This window comes from Somniosus microcephalus, chromosome 27 (assembly GCF_052327205.1).
Source record: "Somniosus microcephalus isolate GS21.2 chromosome 27, FLI_Smic_1.0, whole genome shotgun sequence".
Lineage (NCBI taxonomy): Eukaryota > Metazoa > Chordata > Chondrichthyes > Squaliformes > Somniosidae > Somniosus > Somniosus microcephalus.
In genome coordinates, this window is record NC_141013.1 from 33,247,274 (window position 1) to 33,265,265 (window position 17,992).

The 17,992-nt window shown below is 47.9% G+C and overlaps 1 protein-coding gene across 3 annotated transcripts in view; it reads right to left on the reverse strand.

The window, feature by feature from the left end:
- Positions 1-17,992, reverse strand: part of LOC147100112 (multiple C2 and transmembrane domain-containing protein 2-like) — a 538,576-nt gene that overhangs the window by 148,481 nt on the left and 372,103 nt on the right. For all 3 annotated transcript variants that reach the window (XM_085968827.1, XM_085968825.1, XM_085968826.1), the window contains exon 17: positions 13,180-13,299. In XM_085968827.1, coding sequence (XP_085824953.1) covers positions 13,180-13,299 — 120 coding nt within the window. The remainder of the gene's footprint in view (positions 1-13,179; positions 13,300-17,992) is intronic.

Sequence of the window (17,992 nt, forward strand, 5' to 3'; positions counted from 1 at the left end):
CACTCCCAATCAATAAAAATTTACCAGAATAGGCTTGAAAGTTAACTCTGACCGATGATCATTGGTGAGTGTGAGAGAACGAGAGAGAGCGAGAGTGGGGGGAGGCGCGCACGCGTGGGGGGGGGGGTGAGCGCATGGGAGGGGTGTGCGTGCATGCGTGGGGGGGGGGTGTGCGTGTAGGGTTTCAGAAGATTGAAGAGGTAGGGTGATGTTTTGTGAGTTGGCATATAGGCGTGGAGGAGGTTGCAGAGATAGGGTGGCGGTTATTAGTTTTGGGATGGAGGAGGTTGCAGAGGTAGGGTAGTAGGTTGTGAGTTGGAATGGAGAGTTGGAGGAGGTTGCAGAGGTAGGGTAGTAGGTTGTGAGTTGGAATGGAGAGTTGGAGGAGGTTGCAGAGGTAGAGTAGTAGGTTGTGAGTTGGAATGGAGAGTTGGAGGAGGTTGCAGAGGTAGGGTAGTAGGTTGTGAGTTGGAATGGAGAGTTGGAGGAGGTTGCAGAGGTAGGGTAGTAGGTTGTGAGTTGGAATGGAGAGTTGGAGGAGGTTGCAGAGGTAGAGTAGTAGGTTGTGAGTTGGAATGGAGAGTTGGAGGAGGTTGCAGAGGTAGGGTAGTAGGTTGTGAGTTGGAATGGAGAGTTGGAGGAGGTTGCAGAGGTAGGGTAGTAGGTTGTGAGTTGGAATGGAGAGTTGGAGGAGGTTGCAGAGGTAGGGTAGTAGGTTGTGAGTTGGAATGGAGAGTTGGAGGAGGTTGCAGAGGTAGGGTAGTAGGTTGTGAGTTGGAATGGAGAGTTGGAGGAGGTTGCAGAGGTAGAGTAGTAGGTTGTGAGTTGGAATGGAGAGTTGGAGGAGGTTGCAGAGGTAGGGTAGTAGGTTGTGAGTTGGAATGGAGAGTTGGAGGAGGTTGCAGAGGTAGGGCGCAGATAAGCCCTGGGAGGACTTGCACATGACAAGGATTTTGGAATCAATTCACAGAGAGACAAAGATGACAGGCATAATAGGTGAGGGGGACGTAGTACAGGTCAAAATGTAGGAGCAATTTTGTGGAGCAAAGGTTGGAAGGCCAGCAGGAAGAGCATTAGAGAAATCAAGACTGGAGGTGGCAAAGTTGTGGATGAGAGTTTCAGTGGTAGTGGACGTGAGTTAGGGATGAAGGCAGATAATACTTGGAGTTGGAAATAGGCGATCGTGGTGATTGGGAGGATGTGGGCTTTGAAGTACAGCTCAGGGCTGATCAAGTCACTGAGGCTAGGTATGGTTATGATCCGTCTAAGCAAGCAATCGCGGAAAAGGATGCAATATGGTGCAAAGTTTCTGATGAGAACTGAGGAAGGTGGCTTCAGTCTGGGCAGTGTTTAACTGGAGCAGGTTCTGGCTCATCCGTGACTAGACAGTCGGCCAACACAGCAACAATCGTTTAAACCCAATGAGGCAGCAGTATCACTGTGAAAAATATATTAAATTCTGAAAAATCTATTAAAGATGTGTTATATTGTCTTTTTTTTATTTTCTCTCCTCTCACCTCTTGTCTTCTTCACTTCTCTCTCCTCTTCACTCCCACCCATAAGCTGAACCGATGCTTATGAACAAGGGCGATCAAAGAGAAGGAAGAGGGGGATCCGGGAAAGGGAAAAGGAAAAAAAGGAGTGATGGAGGAGAGAGAGAGAGAGGGAAGAGGGAGGAGAGTGGAAGGAGAGAGGAGAGGGGAAGGGAAGGAGAGCGAGGGGGAGGAGCGGGAGATGGAAAGGGAGGGGTTGGGGGAGGAGAACAGAGGAGCGAAGTGAAGGAGAGAGAAAAATAAAAAAATGTCAATATAACATGTCTTAATTGGATTTGGGGTATTTAATAGCATAATATTTTTCACTGATAAATACTCTAATCCGAGTGAATTTATCCAGTTAATGTACAACAAATGACATTACGAGATATTTTGTATAATACTTTAGTATGGGCACAATAATCCGAGTCTGGTGTGGTTACCAAGGTGCACCATAAATCAATATGCTAAACTGAACCAAACCAAGCTGAAACAGATAATGAACATTTTCCCTCCAACTGGGCTAATTCATAGTGAATAATCCTCAGGGTCAGCAAGTGTAAAGTACTCGCCTTCGCTGTGAGACCGTGGAGCAAGGCTGGGGGAGAATTCCCACCCAAACACTGCTTTGTACGAGAGTGTGACACACAAAGTCGCTGCCGCAGAAAATGTCTTTTTATTATTTTGCCTGCATGCACAAAAGATGAGACGCTGCAGAGAAAGCTTAAAGAGATCTGCACAATCCATTTATATTAAAAAAAAAATGCAGAACAGGTCAAGACAGAAAACGACATTAAAATCACATTACACCTAACCATGAATTGAAGAAAAACATTCTTTTTAAGACCACAAGGTGTGTTTTTGTTCGAAGTTTTCCATCACCCAGCTACATTATCGCTAAAGCCTTCTTGTAACTGTCACCTGCCGTGAGTGTAATTACATCCTACCCACATCAAGCACGCCCACATTCAACTGCAGTGAAAAGATCCAGATTTCGGCAAGACCCAGGCAAACAATGGAAAACACAAGAACCACCTGACGTGTGTCTCAAAAAAAAAGATCTGTGTGCCTGACTAATAAAAATGACAGCTTCAGAACAAAATGACAATCAAACCTCGGTCACGGAGGAGACAAGGCCACGTCACGTGGAAGTCTGGGTGCAAGGGCGAGTTCTTCACAAGGGGGGTCACAGATCACACAAGGTATCAGCCTCCCGAGACGATAATTTAATGCTATTGTGCTCAATTCACACTCAGGTTAGTACGTTTCCCGGAACAGAGGTGCTTTATTTCCATTAATGCTTAGCTAAGTAATGTAGACAGGGGAAAATAAAAAAGAATAGATGCACTGTATTAAAAAGTTGGATGAAATAGTTATTGGGGAAGAATTATCTTCATATCGTGAGGATGCACAGCGGGTTGACATGGCTGTAAATTAGTGGATAGAAAGCTGCTAATCTGTTGCCTTTGCAGTGTTATTTATCTCTTTCTTAGAGTTAATGCAAAGAAGACCAACTTTACCAAATAAAAGCTGCTTAAATACTTATCCAATTAAAATGTATATGGTTTATTTTTGGAAGGAGGGAACCTAGGAACAGGAGGAGGTCATTCAGCCCCTCGAGCCTGTTCCGCCATTCAGTTAGATCATGGTTGTTCTGTCTCTTAACTCCATTTACCCGCCTTGGTTCTGTAACCCTTTTCTAGCAAAAATCTATCAATCTCAGTTTTGAAATTTTCAGTTGACCGCACATTTAGCCTGACTGAATTCATGCCATGGGCCCAACGTTCGTAGGGTTGGCGGGGGGTGGGCACAACTTGCTCGGATTGCCTGCTGGGGGAGGGTAGAATTAAACTGGTTAAGGGGCATCTGAAATCCCGATTTAGGAGTGGGGGGGGGTAGGCGTGTCTTCAGGAATTTAATTCGGAGTCTGCGACCTGAACCCAGCGATTCTGGGCACCGTTAAGGTTACACTTGATGTGCCTTTATGGCCTTCACCTTTTGCAATCCTCTTTCAAAGAGACGGGTAAATTAATCTCACTGGGGTAGATCCCGACTTTGCGCGATAGTGTAAAACGCGACAGCAAGTCGGCAGCCCGTTTTACATCTCGCTCCATTTTTGTTTCCCACAAAGAGTGGCTATTTGGCTCGGTCGAGGCCTGCAAGAGGGGAGGGAGTGAAACTGGGAATTGGCTCCAGCCACAGGCTAACCAGTTGTTGCAACCACATTGTGGGTAACGGCGGCATATGACCACACAGCAGGGTTGTCACACAGATACGGCTGTCATTGCATGAAGGACTAGGCTTCGCTACATGCAAGGTCTCCAAACCGCAGCCAGTGTTCAGCAAATGAACACAAGCTCGATTCCTCCGTAAGTCAGCACTCAGATCGATTCACATTTAAAAAAAATATATATAGCTCCTTTTTTAATTCTACAAGATAATTCTACAGGTCACCGGGGAGAAGTGGAACCTCCCTCATATCAGCTCGGTGTAGTCGACGTCTCCTGTTGCTTTCGCGGGAAACGGCGGGGGTCAAACCGAGTGACCCCCCGAAGAATTTCCTGCCAATACCTGCTGCAGTTGCACCTGGAAACCAGCAGAACAAGTGGTGGCCCGTCCGCGCGGGCTTTGTGACTATGCCAATGAGCAAGAAGAGGGAACAGACCTAACGAGAGGCCAGGATGGTAATAACCTTAAGCACGAGGGAGATTGCTCGTTGCACTTTCTCCTGATCCTTTGATGCTCTTAAATGTTCAGGGTGGGCTCCCAAAGGAATCGAGGACTTTTAATTTCTCAGCTCCCCTCCATCTTGGTGCGATTTTGACATGCCAGCAGAGAAACTGTCTCGAGATGTTGTAAGTTAGAGGAGCACAGACAGTGACAGACATGTCCATCCTGTGCGTCACTTGGAAGTTATGGGCGTGTATGGTTACCAATGAAAGAGCTGTAAGATTACTTAAAAGTTTGGCATGAGAAGTTTTGGCTTGAAAAAGTGTAACATCCCCATCGACACCTGGGAATCCCTGGCCCAAGACCGCACAAAGTGGAGGAGAAGCATCCGGGAAGGCACCAAACACCTCGAGTCTCTTCGCCGGGAGCAAGCGGAAGCCAAGCGCAAACAGCGGAAGGAGCGCACGTCAACCCAAGCACCCCACCCACCCGCCCCTTCAACCACCGTCTGCCCCACCTGTGACAGAGACTGTAGGTCCCGCATTGGACTCAGCAGTCACCTGCCAACTCATTCTTAATGTGGAAGCGAGTCATCCTCAGTTCCGAGGGACTGCCTAAGCAGAAGGATGAGGCCCGCAAATTCTGGCAACATTGCGTAACAGGCATATTTGTGTCAGCTCCCGGGTATATGGTACTGTTGGGTAGTCGTACCTTGACAGCACTCGTCAGGTGTGCCACCTCCTTCCACATCTGTTCCCAGGGACTGCATACAGTGATGACCCTGACATGCAGTACTGCAGTACATGTTTGCCTAACACGCCAACCCTCCTCACACCCACCTTATGTGCCCTCGCGCATACCAGGCATCAGCCAGGTGTAGCGTTACTTGCCCACAGACTCTGTTCTGCCTCCACGTTTGTTTTGGCCTCTATCAACATTCTGAGGCCCAGACGGCCTTTGAAAAGGCTGCCAAAAATGTAGGCACCTCCCGCCCCCCCACCCCCATAAGTGGCCGCATCCCTTTAAATTGCTTTAAGGGTCGATAACGTGTTGGATAAACCACACCCCACACATTTGTGGGGCTCCAAGTTCCTGGCCAAGAGTTTGCCATGCATATGAAATGAGGGCCAATCTCAGAAGACACTCACTTCCTCCAAATTAAAGGTGTTGCTATGGGGACCCGCATGGGCCCTAGCTATGCCTGCCTTATCATGGGATATGTGGAACATTCTTTGTTCCAGTCCTACGCGGGTCCTCTCCCTCACCTCTTTTTCCGGTACTTTGATGACTGTATCGGTGCCGTTTCCTGCTCTCGCCCTGAACTAGAAAATTTCATTCACTTTGCTTCCAATTTCCACCCTCCCCTCACCTTCACATGGTCCATCTCCGACTCTTCCCTTCCTTGACTTCTCTGTCTTCATTTCTGGGGATAGACTATTGACAAACATCCACTACAAGCCCACTGACTCCCACAGCTACCTGGACTACACTTCGTCCCACCCTGCTTCCTGTAAGGACTCTATTCCATTCTCCCAGTTTCTCCATCTCCGCTGCATCTGTTCTGAAGATGCCACCTTCCATACCAGTGCTTCCGACATGTCTCCCTTTTTCCTCAAACGAGGATTCCCCTCTACCGTGGTTGACATGGCCCTCGACTGTGTCCATTCCATTTCCAGCACTTCTGCTCTCACCCCTTTCCCTTCTCTCCCGGAACCATGATAGGGTTCCCCTTGTCCTCACCTTTCACCCCACCAGCCTCCACATTCAACGGATCATCCTCCGCCATTTCTGCCACCTTCAGCATGATCCCACCACCAAACACATCTTCCCCTCACCTCTCCTTTCAGCATTCTGAAGGGACCACTCCCTCCGCAACACCCTGGTCCACTCCCCTAGCATCCCCAACACCCCTTCCCCTGTCACCTTCCCGTGCAAGCGCAGAAGATGCAACACCTCCTCCCTTCTCACTGTCCAGGGCCCCAAACACTCCTTCCAGGTGAAACAGCGATTTACTTGTACTTCTTGCAATTTAGTATATTGTATTCACTGCTCACGATGTGGTCTCCTCTACACTAGGGAGATTAAATGCAGATTGGGTGACCGCTTTGCAGAACACCTCCATTCAGTCCGTAAGCGTAACCCCGAGCTTCCGGTCGCCTGTCACTTTAATTCTCCGCTCCACTCCCACTCTGACCTCACTGTCCTCGGCCTCTTACACTGTTCCAATGAAGCTCAACGTAAGCTCGAGGAACAGCACCTCATCTTTCGATTAGGCACTTTACAGCCCTCTGGACTCAACATAGAGTTCAACAATTTCAGACCATAACCTCGGCCCCTATGTTTTCTTTACTCTCTCACATGGCAGCTGTCGATCATTCTGCCAGTGTCATTTACACTTCATCTAGAGTCATCATTTGTTTCTTAACTTGTCCCATTACCATCACCTTTTGCCTTGCACCATCATCCCTTTTAGAAACATAGAAACACAGAAACATAGAAGATAGGAGCAGGAGTAGGCCATTCGGCCCTTCGAGCCTGCTCCGCCATTCAATGTGATCATGGCTGATCATCCAAACTCAGTACCCTGTCCCCGCCTTTTCCCCATATCCCTTGATCCCTTCAGCCTCAAGAAACATATCCAACTCTTTCTTGAATATATTTAATGAACTGGCCTCCACCGCCCTCTGTGGCAGAGAATTCCACAGGTTCACCACTCTCTGGGTGAAGAAATTCCTCCTCATTTCAGTCCTAAATGGCTTACCCCTTATCCTTAGACTATGACCCCTGGTTCTGGACTCCCCGGCCATCAGAAACATCCTTCCTGCATCTAGTCTGTCCAGACCTGACAGAATTTTATAGGTTTCGATGAGATCCCCTCTCAATCTTCTAAACTCCAGTGAGTATAAGCCCAATCGACACAATCTCTCCTCATACGTCATTCCTGCCATCCCAGGTATCAGCCTGGTGAATCTTCACTGCACTCCCTCCATGGCAAGAACGTCCTTCCTCAGGTATGGTGACCAAAACTGCACACAATACTCAAGGTGCGGTCTCACCAAGGCCCTGTACAAAGATTTTGTCTTTCAATCTCTCCTGCCTTCCACCCAATCACAGACCTTCCCTTTGTTCTTTCCCCCCTCCCCCCTTTCCCTGCCTCACACTTACTTAAATATCTGTTACATCTCCAACTTTTTCCAGTTCTGACGAAGGGTCATCGACCTGAAACGTTAACTCTGTTTCTCTCTCCACGATGCTGCCTGACCTGCTGAGTATTTCCAGCATTTTCTGTTGTTTCAGATTTCCAGCATCCACAGTACTTTGCGATTGATAGATTTTTGTTAGCCAAGGCTATTAAGGGTTACGAAATCAAGGCGGGTGGATGGAGATAAGATACAGATCAGCCGTGATCTCACTGAATGCTGGAACAGGTTCAAGGGGCTGAATGGCTCACTCCTGTACCCATGTTCAGGGAGCAGGTTTCCAGCGAGCCTATCAATTGGGGAGTTGTTGGAGAAATAGGAAGGGGCCTGAAGGCTGGCAGAAATAACTTTTAAATTGGGGCTAACAACATTATTAAATCATTTTTTTTTTAAATCATGAAAACTCGGCTTCTGAATTTTTACTCAAAGGGCAAATGGGAAGTTGATATCCGAGCTAATTATATGGAGATAGTTTATTTTGACTTTCTCCGAAGTCTTAGAACGTTCCTGTTTCAATTACTAATATTACAACCAACTGCTTTAGAAACTCTCATCAGATGAATATCATTAACATTCAAGCTGACAAGTGTTTGGCACATTTCCTGAAAAATCTATAATTGAACACTTGCAATAGTCAAAATTGCCCAGAATAATGCACTTGAGCACAGGGCCAATGAATGCAGGCGACAGGGACACTTCACAAACCCACGTCATTTCCACCCAACCCAAGCTGCTCAGCCAGTACCTTTCCAAAACTATCCATCCCATAATTCTGCGGCGGTGTTGAGTTTAATAATTGCACAGAGATACATAATTGGCCCTCGTCCAAAACTTTACAATTAATGCTGCTGTACAACAGTCTGCCTGTCACTTTCCTAACACTGAAAGTCAAGCCCACCTTGGCTCAGCTGGTAGCGCTCTTGCCTCTGAGTCAGAAGGTCGTGGGTTCAAGTCCCACTCCAGAGACTTGAGCACAAAGATTTAGGCTGACACTCCAGGGGAGTGCTGCACTGTCGGAGGTGCCATCTTTCGGATGAGACGTTAAACCGAGGCCCCGTCTGCCCTCTCAGGTGTAAGTAAAAATTCCCATGGCACTATTTCGAAGAAGAGCAGGGGAGTTCACCTAGGTGTCCTCAACCAACATTAAAAAAATGGTTGTTATCACATTGCTGTTCGTGGGAGCTTGCTGTGCACAAATTGGCTGCCACATTACAACAGTGACTACACTTCAAAAGTGTCTCATTGGCTGTAAAGCGCTATATAAATGCTTTCTTCTTTCATTACAAACAGATCACTCTGATAATGCACAAACGTGATAATCAAGATAAAACATGGCAACAATTCAGATGGTTAACCTGCACAGTTTGTGGCAGATGTCACAACAGATTTATGAGGCCAAAGACAAGGGGGTAGATTTTAACTAGCGGGCGGTGGAACGCGCCAGCTGTTTGCCCAGCAGTGCCAGTGGGAGGTGTGGTGTATGTAACCGTTCCACCTTTAAGAGAACTATTTTAAGAGTTGCACTACTTTATCTTGGCTGCTGTATACTGTAATACCGGTGGTGACCACACCGGTATATAAGTGCTGTGTAATGATTTATTGGGCAGTTTAGCCCTGACCTTCGACTAGTAAAGACCTGTTAAAATTTACTCTTGTGGTCTGTGTAGTAATTCTCACTATAACACACAGACTTAACAGTGGCAACGAGTACGATCTTACCCTGCGGCAAAGATACATCCAAGGCAGTTTAACGGGCGTCGAGAAGAGGCATCCGCCCTCATCATCCTGCTGAGAAAAGACTCGGGTCTGAAGAGCAAAGGAAGAATTCTGACACAAAGCCTTCCATCAGCAACAGGCAGTGATCATCCCTTCTATCACGGTGGTGGGTAAGCCGATCAGCGACGAGCAGCAAGTCGGCCACGTTAGCTGTGAAGTAGGGGAGGGAAAAACGGAGGATATAAGGGCGGAGAACTCGACCACGGCTGGGGAAAAGAGCCGGACAGAAGTCGGGGCCAGAGGCGCTGAGACTGGAGCAGCGTAAGGCACGGGAGCCGCGGTGAATGCAAACGCAGCCGGTGTAAAAGACCGGGCTGCAAGTGGGCTGGGAGACGCAACAGCGTCGAGAGAGAGCTCGACCGCGACCGGTGAAAAAGGCCGGGCAGCTACCGAGGCCGCGAGGCGCAGCGACCGGGACAGCGTAAGGCGCAGGAGAAAATTTTTTTTTAAAAACCGCGGAGAACTCAGCCGCAGCCGGGGGAAAGGACCGGACTGCAAGAGGGGCTGGGAGGCACGATTTGAGAACCGTTGGGGAGGGCGAACGCAGCAATACGGCAATCGCCATTACAGCCAGCGGGGGAGAAAGGCAAACGCGGGAAGCCGCCATTTTCGTAGGCAGGGGAAGAAGACAAGCGCGGGAAACCGCCATTTTGAAAAAAAAAAAAAAAAAAAAAATTTATTTTTGTTTCTCAAGAAGATTGCGAGGATGCCTAAGCGTGGTAACATCAACGATTTCGATTCCGATGTTGAAGATTGGGCCACGTATGTAGAACGCATAGAGATTTATCGTAAGGCAAATAAAATATCAAATAAAGATAAAGCACTAACCTTACTAAACTCAATGGGTGCGAAGACATATGGGCTATTGAAGCATCTTCTATCACCAGCTAAACCGGCGGATCAGACTTTCGCTAATATTGTTGCTGTCCTGAGAAATCATTTGAACCCCACACCGCTGATGTTAGCGGAACTATTTAAATTTTATGCAAGAACGCAACGGAAAGAGGAAAGCAACGCGGAGTATTTAATTGAACTGCGTAAGCTAGCGAAATACTGTCAGTTTGGGGAAAGACTGACAGAGGCACTGAGAGACAAATTCGTGTGTGGATTGTCGAAAGAAGGAACACAAAAGCGGCTACTTGAAGAGAATGATCTTACACTTGATAAGGCTGTCACTATTGCAGCATCGCACGAAGCCGCAGCGAGAGGCACTGCGGAAATGCAGCTGAAGACAGCGGTACTCAGCGTAGATCAAATGGCTTTGGGTACAACGAAATGTTATCGTTGTGGGAAGACAACACATGATCAGAACCAATGCTGGTTTAAAAACCAGGAATGTAGAAAATGTGGCAAGCTTGGTCACATAGCTAAAGTATGCCGGTCAGGAAAGAAGACCAGCAACAAAAAGTCACCGCAGGAAAAGTGCAGAAAGGTACATAAGGTGGCTGAGAAGAGTTCGGATGAACAGAATTCGGATTCAGACTCCAACAGCAAGGAACTGGGTAGTCTGAGAATTCACAATGTGAGTAAGGAAGCTGACCTACAAACTATCTGGGTCACACTTCAGATAGCAGGAGTCCAAGTGAAGATGGAATTGGACACCGGATCGGCGTTGATGGTCATGAATAAGCAAGATTACAAAAGGTTTTTCACACATATTCCCCTACGGGATACGGAGATAGTATTGCAGACATACACGGGGCAAAGAGTATACCCCATCGGAAAGATAAAAGTCAAGGTGGTACACCAGGGCAAAGAACACCAAGGAATGGACATATATGTAGTACCTGAGGGAGGTCCACCACTTCTGGGACGGGAGTGGATCAGGAAAATAAATATGGACTGGCACTCCCTAAAAGCAATAACGGTAGATTCCGGAAAAAAAGATGTTAAACCTGAACGATTGTCCAGAATATTGGATGAGGGCATATGCAGCAGTGACAGTGACAAAGCAGAGAGTGAGAACTCGGTGAAGACAATCAGCTCAGGCTCTGGAACTGATGATGGTAAGACCAGCCCATGTGCAAAAGACAAGTCTAAAATGGACTTGCAGACTAATGATAGAAAAACGAAGGAGTGCATAAATGCTTCAGAAGAGAACAAAGTATCAGAACAGAATTCCACTGAACAACAACAACATAGTTTGACAGAGAATTCTGAGTCTGTCCAGTCTACAGACATGCACATTTCTGAGGAACACCGGGCTCGAACTCAACTCAATTTCAAACTACAACAGCAATTAGAACAAATGATTCGCCGTTTTGAGCAAGAGATGAATGCAAAGAAAAAGTTCTTTGACACAGAGTGGGAGAATCTGGAAAGACAGCAGAAGCAGCTGATTGAGAAAATGGAACAGAAACACAGAAACCGTCTGCGCAATGAGGCCAAACGAATCAAAGCTGAGCAAGAAAGGGAATATGTCAAATTCATCGATCAGTTGAAAGCTAAGAAGAAAGAGTACCCTTTTGTGAGCAGTGTCAGCAGTAATAAGCCACTCAGGGAATTGGTGGCAGAGGCAAAAGCTGAAGTGATGGAGGAAATAGAAGACAATAGAGAGGAAGCAGAAGATGATGACTCATCTGAACCATTATCACCCCTACCAGGTCACGCACGTGGTCCCTCCGAACTGAGCCAAATCAGTCTGGAAGCAGAAAAACTTCCCAAGGTACTCGAGCCTTTAGAAGTCAACAATGCTGGTTCTGAAGTTACGAAAGTTCAAGCTGTTAAGTCCAGTGAAGACCTATTAGATGAGTCACCCCAGCAACGAGAACCAGAGACCCCTGAAAGGCATTATCCGTCTCGGATCAGGAGGCCTCCTCAGAGACTGAATCTGTGAACTGTTTTTACATGAAGTTGTGTATATATGTTATTATGTTATGTTTAATGGGGAATATATACTGTTAAGCTAAAAAGGGAGGATTGTGGTGTATGTAACCGTTCCACCTTTAAGAGAACTATTTTAAGAGTTGCACTACTTTATCTTGGCTGCTGTATACTGTAATACCGGTGGTGACCACACCGGTATATAAGTGCTGTGTAATGATTTATTGGGCAGTTCAGCCCTGACCTTCGACTAGTAAAGACCTGTTAAAATTTACTCTTGTGGTCTGTGTAGTAATTCTCACTATAACACACAGACTTAACAGGAGGCACCGTCCATTTCGGGGTCCAGGCCTCATTAGTGTGCTGCCAGCAGGCTGCGAGCCGTCAAAGGGGGACAGGCCGCTCCAGTTCGCCGGTTCCAAGGCCGACTCAGCCAGCTGCCAGAGGGGAAAGCAGGAGGTGGGGGGGTGGGGGGGGGGTTGTCCTGGGTCTGCAGGGGCCCACATGGAGCCTGGAGGAGCACTCCTGTTCCACCTGGCCCCATGAAAATGATTCTGCGCTGACCGGTTTTGATCCTCTTTGGCTGGGCCGCTAGGTGGAATGTACGCGGTCTAGTCGCATCTCAAAAACAGCCAATGTACGTCACGGGACCTCGATTTGCATATTAAACAGACCCACCACCAATAGAACCAGGTGGACAGTCTGGCCCACCCAGCTGTAGGCCCCTGGACAGGATCGGGAAATGGGCAGTAAGCCTTTCTCGGTAATTCTTGGGGTGCTCCCGCTCCGTTTCCACCTGGGGCAGCCAGTGACAATCAGCCACTGTGCCTTCAAGGAAATGGAGATCTTCAGGATAACTTATGTTAGTTCCCAGGGGTGCCAAGGAATCCTCATCTATAACATTTCATTCAAAAGCCATCTGAAAACCAGGATTATAAATAAGAGAGAGGAAGCCCTGTGCATTTTTCATGAAAGCAGCCATACATATGTACATTATCTAACAGAGATCGTGTGTTTTGGAGACTGTTAACAAAGAAGTTTACTAGATTAAGATATTGCAACTATAGCATAAAGGCAAGATTCTAATACTGCTGTTGCACTGCATTTGAAGCTGTTACCCAACAGAACATTGGTCTCCTTGTAAATGCAAACTAAAGATTGCAACTAATGCCACCTACCAGAAAGGCTATTAAACTTCTCTGGGCAGATTCCCACTCAAAGCAGCTCTGGACGTACTGGACCGTATTCCATATCGCCCTTGTGATATTCCGAACCCGCCTGAGGTTCCTTGTTAATGTCTGTGAACATCAAACAAACAGATTGAGGACACTGGATCAGTGGTTGTTGTACAGTCTAACAGCAGTGGTCCAATTTGCCTCGCTTCCAAAGCACTAATGACTCCGTAGGAAGGGATTTTGTTCCATCGCAGGCACAACTGGGCGTTTAGTCAGGAACAGAGCTTGTGCTGTCCTTTCCTCGCCCCCTTCTCCACCACCCCCCCCGCCCCACTTTCGTCTTTGATGTTAAACCGAGGCCCCACCTGCCCGCTCAGGTGGACGTGAAAGATCCCGCGGCACTACTTCGGAGAAGAAGAGTAGGGGAGTTTTTCCCAGTGTCCCGGCGAATATTTACCCTTCAACCAACATCACTAAAGCAGATTATCCAGTCATTATCACATTGCTGTTTGTGGGAGCTTGCTGTGCGCAAATTGGCTGCTGCGTTTCCTACATTACAACAGTGACTCCACTTCAAAAGTACTTCATTGGCTGTAAAGTGTTTTGGGACATCCAGAGGTCATGAAAGGTGCTGTAGAAATGCAAGTCTTTCTTTTCTTTCTTTAATCAGTGCCATGAAGCTGGGGTCAGGTGGCAACTGGCCAACTAGCTCATTCCTCCCACACCTACTATAATGACGTTATTGGCTCAATCCTTCGGTGTGAACAGACCAATTCTTGCCAACGTAAGCACAGCAACATTGCTGCTTCATTTGGCTACAAGATGCGAGAAAGCCTCCTTGTCTGACATCGAGGCTTCCACTGTTTCTTCTCCTGCCACAATGATGCATTAATATTTTGGGGGCAAAATTCGGTTGCTTTGCGCCCGGGCGTGGCACCGCTAACGCCTCCTGCGAAATTCAGCGGGAAGTTAGCGGCGGCGGTAGCTGGTAGCGCTCCATGGTGCTGCGCCTCCGGCAATGACACCATCACCGTGCCCATCGCCCCGGCTGCAAACTTCGCTCGCGCCCCTAACGTACCGCCAGACGCTATGTACGTGTGGCCGGGTGGCCATTTTTTTTTGCTGGCCACCTGCTAGCGCTTGCCCCCTCTGGTCTGCTCCCGCGGGAGTCCGGCAGGGCCCCGGTGTGCACTGCGCAAGGCCCCTCCTGTTTAATCGGGGGGGAGGGAGGCCTGTAATACCGCGGTGCTACATGCCGACGCATGTGGCGCTGTGGCACGTAGTGCCGCAATATTGGGCTGGAGCGCCCCAAGAGGGAGGGGGAGCGCTTCCAGTAGCACCCCGCCTCCTGCTTGGGGTGCTACCATCCAATTTCGGGCGCGGGGGCACTAATTTTTCGGGGCACTAAAGGGGAGCGCCCAAAGGGGGCACGACCCAATTTTTCCCCCCTTACAGAGAGAGAGAGAGAGAAATGGCAAAAAGACCTGTTTCAAAGAATCCAATTCAAGTTCTTAATAAGAATGGCCCAAAGTGAATATTTAAAGGAACTTTTTTTTGTAAAAAGTGCGAGAGAACTTTCCTTTGGCTTGTTCCCATAAACTCCAAACACAAGAATCAAGAAGGAAAGATGGCTACTGTGGCGAGACTAGGGTGTCCATATGGATTGGAAATTAATTTTCCAGACGTACCAGAAAGAGAAATATAACATTTTTGCACTGCTTTGTGGAACCAAAAGTCTGTACAATGCAAAATGGCAGAGGAAAGGAGGACCAGCCCCAGTATCTCGAGAATCTTCATTCAGCTTATCTAGCACAGCAATAGGGAAGCTGAAAGTTCTCACCAGGGAGTGCTCTATCAGTCTGGGTATGAGAATTTAAAGGAGTCCCTTTAACACCAAGGAGTACTCGATCAATGTTGCATTATGCAACTGGTTAGATCCCGACTGGTGCAGTCAGTAGGTCTGTAAGATGGAGAAGGAGATTGTAAGCCACCAGTGAGTTATTGAAAATCATAGTGGCCCCAATATTCCCCCCTCCCTTACCCCCACACATCTGGGTGCAATATACGACCTATGAATTTGGTGTCAAGGGGAACAGAGGCACCTGGGGGGGTGGTGGATGTGCACAAATCTATGAAGCTGGTAGGACAAGTTGAGAAGTTGTTAAAAAAGCAGACGGGCTCCTTCGTATTATAAATAGAGGCAGAGAGTACAGAAGCAAGGAAGTTATTCTAAACCATTATAAAACACAGGTTAGGCCTCGACTGGAGTACTGTGTCCAGTTGTAGGCACCACACTTTAAGAAGGATGTCAAAAGGATTAGAGAGGGTGCAGAAGAGAGTAACTAGAATGGCACCACTGATGAGGGACTTCAGTTATGTGGCGAGGCTGAAGAAGCTGGGGCTGTTGTTCTTAGAGCAGAGCAAGTTAAGAGATTTAATAAAGGTGTTCAAAATCATGAAGGGTTTTGATAGAGTAAATGAGGAGAAACTCTTTCCAGTGGAAGAAGGGTCGGTAACCAGAGGACACAGATTTAAAGTAACTGGAAAAAGAACCAGATTCGACATTGTAATGTATGTACCTTTAAGGGGGGAACTACTTTCTACAGCTCATGTATACTATAGTACCGGCAGTGACCACACCTGTATATAACGCTGAGTAGTAATCTGTTGTTTCAGTTGCAGTTTGAACCACGTTGAGTAAACACCTGTTGTACCGTTCTCTGCAGTCCTTTTCTTATTATTACACGGACGTAACAGTGGCGACGAGCAAGTTCAAACCTACCTGCAACTCTGCATCACCTCCCAGGGATTCGCTCCTGGAGAACAGTGGAAGAAGGTCGAGTCCAGAAGCACGGGCGTCGACCACGGGCAACCGCCCAGTCATCCAGCGGAGATTTGAGCATCGCAGGGGAGGCTGTCGAGAGCTAGGCTTGGCTTTCCAGTCACAGTGGTCCAGCGAAACGGGCTGGCAACAGGTACTGCGCAGACCCTTCCCGGACAGCGACGGGCTAGAGCCCGAACAAGCGGCACAGCAAAAGGCCGAGCAGCGTCGACAGGGGAGAGAGAGAGGGCAGAGCGCACAGGGCGCAGCCGGTGTTCAGGACCAAGCGGCGTCAACGGGGGAGAGAGGCGAGAGAGAGCAGAGCGCAGCCGGTGGTCAAGGGCCGAGCAGCGTCAACGGGGGAGAGAGGTGCGCAGGAAAACACGAGGCGCTGCCATTGCCACGGGGACTGCAGAGAGCGGCGTTGGCAGCAGCGCAGGAGCAGCGCACGAAACCCAGAGGGCGTCGCCATTTGCCATGAGCACCGCCGAGAGCGGCGTTGACAGCAGCACGGGAGACGCCATTTTAAGCCACAGTGGGGAAGAAAGGAAAGCGCGGGAGACGCCATTTTAAGCCAGTCTAACCACACCCAAAAATGCTGAAGAGTGGCAGTATCACAGCGTTCGACAATGAAGTCGAAGATTGGACGACATATGTCGAACGCATAGAAGTATACTGCAAGGCAAATGAAGTGCCAGATGACAAGAAAGCGCTGGTATTGTTGAATTCAATGGGTGCAAAAACATATGGCTTACTACAAAACCTAGTAACCCCAGAGAAGCCAGTAGAAAAGGATTTTGAAAACATAGTGTCAATCCTACAGGACCACTTAAACCCCACACCGCTGCTGATAGCAGAAAGATTTAAGTTTCACAAAAGGAACCAGCATAAAGATGAAAGTAATGCTGAGTATTTAACGGAACTGTGCAAGCTATCGAAACACTGCCAGTTTGGAACGGGACTAGCAGATACTTTAAGGGACAAGTTTGTGTGTGGGCTTCAAAGTGAAGGAACGCAGAAACGGCTTCTATCAGAAAAGGATCTTACGCTGGACAAGGCTTTCAGCACTGCAGTATCACATGAAGCAGCAGCACGGGGCGCGGCAGAGATACAATGGAGACCGCAAGAATATGGCACAAATGAAATGTCATATGGAACAGTGAAGTGCTATCGCTGCGGCAGAACAACACACGACCATAATGATTGCTGGTTCAAGGACAAAGTGTGCGGACAGTGTGGAAAAGTAGGACACATAGCAAGAGTCTGCAGGTCGGGAAAGAAAACCAGCAGCAAGAAATCTCCACAGGAGAAGTACAAGAAGGTACATAAGGTGACGGAGAGTAGTTCAGACGAATAGAAGAGGGATACAGACTCTGGAAGCAAGGAGCTGGGTTGTCTGAAACTACATAATGTGATCAAAACGGAGGATCACCAAACTATCTGGGTCACGCTCAAGATAGCAGGAGTCCAAGTGAAAATGGAATTGGACACAGGATCAGCCCTAACAGTCATAAACCAAAGGGACTACAAGCGGCTATTCTCACATATACCCTTGAGAGATACAGAGATTGTCTTGAAGACGTACACGGGGCAAAAAGTCTACCCCAAAGGAAAAATAAGGGTGAACGTTATATATAACGGCAAGGAAACACCAAAAATGGACCTATATGGATTGCCAGATGGAGGACCACCACTACTAGGACGTGAATGGATCTGGAAGATACAGCTAGATTGGCATTCCATACAAGCACTGACTGTAGATGCCAAAAAGGATGACGTCACACCTGGACGACTGTCAAAAATGCTAACTGACGCACAAGAAGTGTTCCAGCAGGGACTCGGAACACTAAAAGGCATAACAGCGACGATCAAAATAGAGGAAAATGCAAGCCCAAAGTTTTTTAAGGCCAGACCGGTACCTTATGCGATCCGCCCAGCCGTCGAAGCAGAGCTCCAATACAACCAGCTGGTGTTCGGGGTAGCATCAGCTCCGGC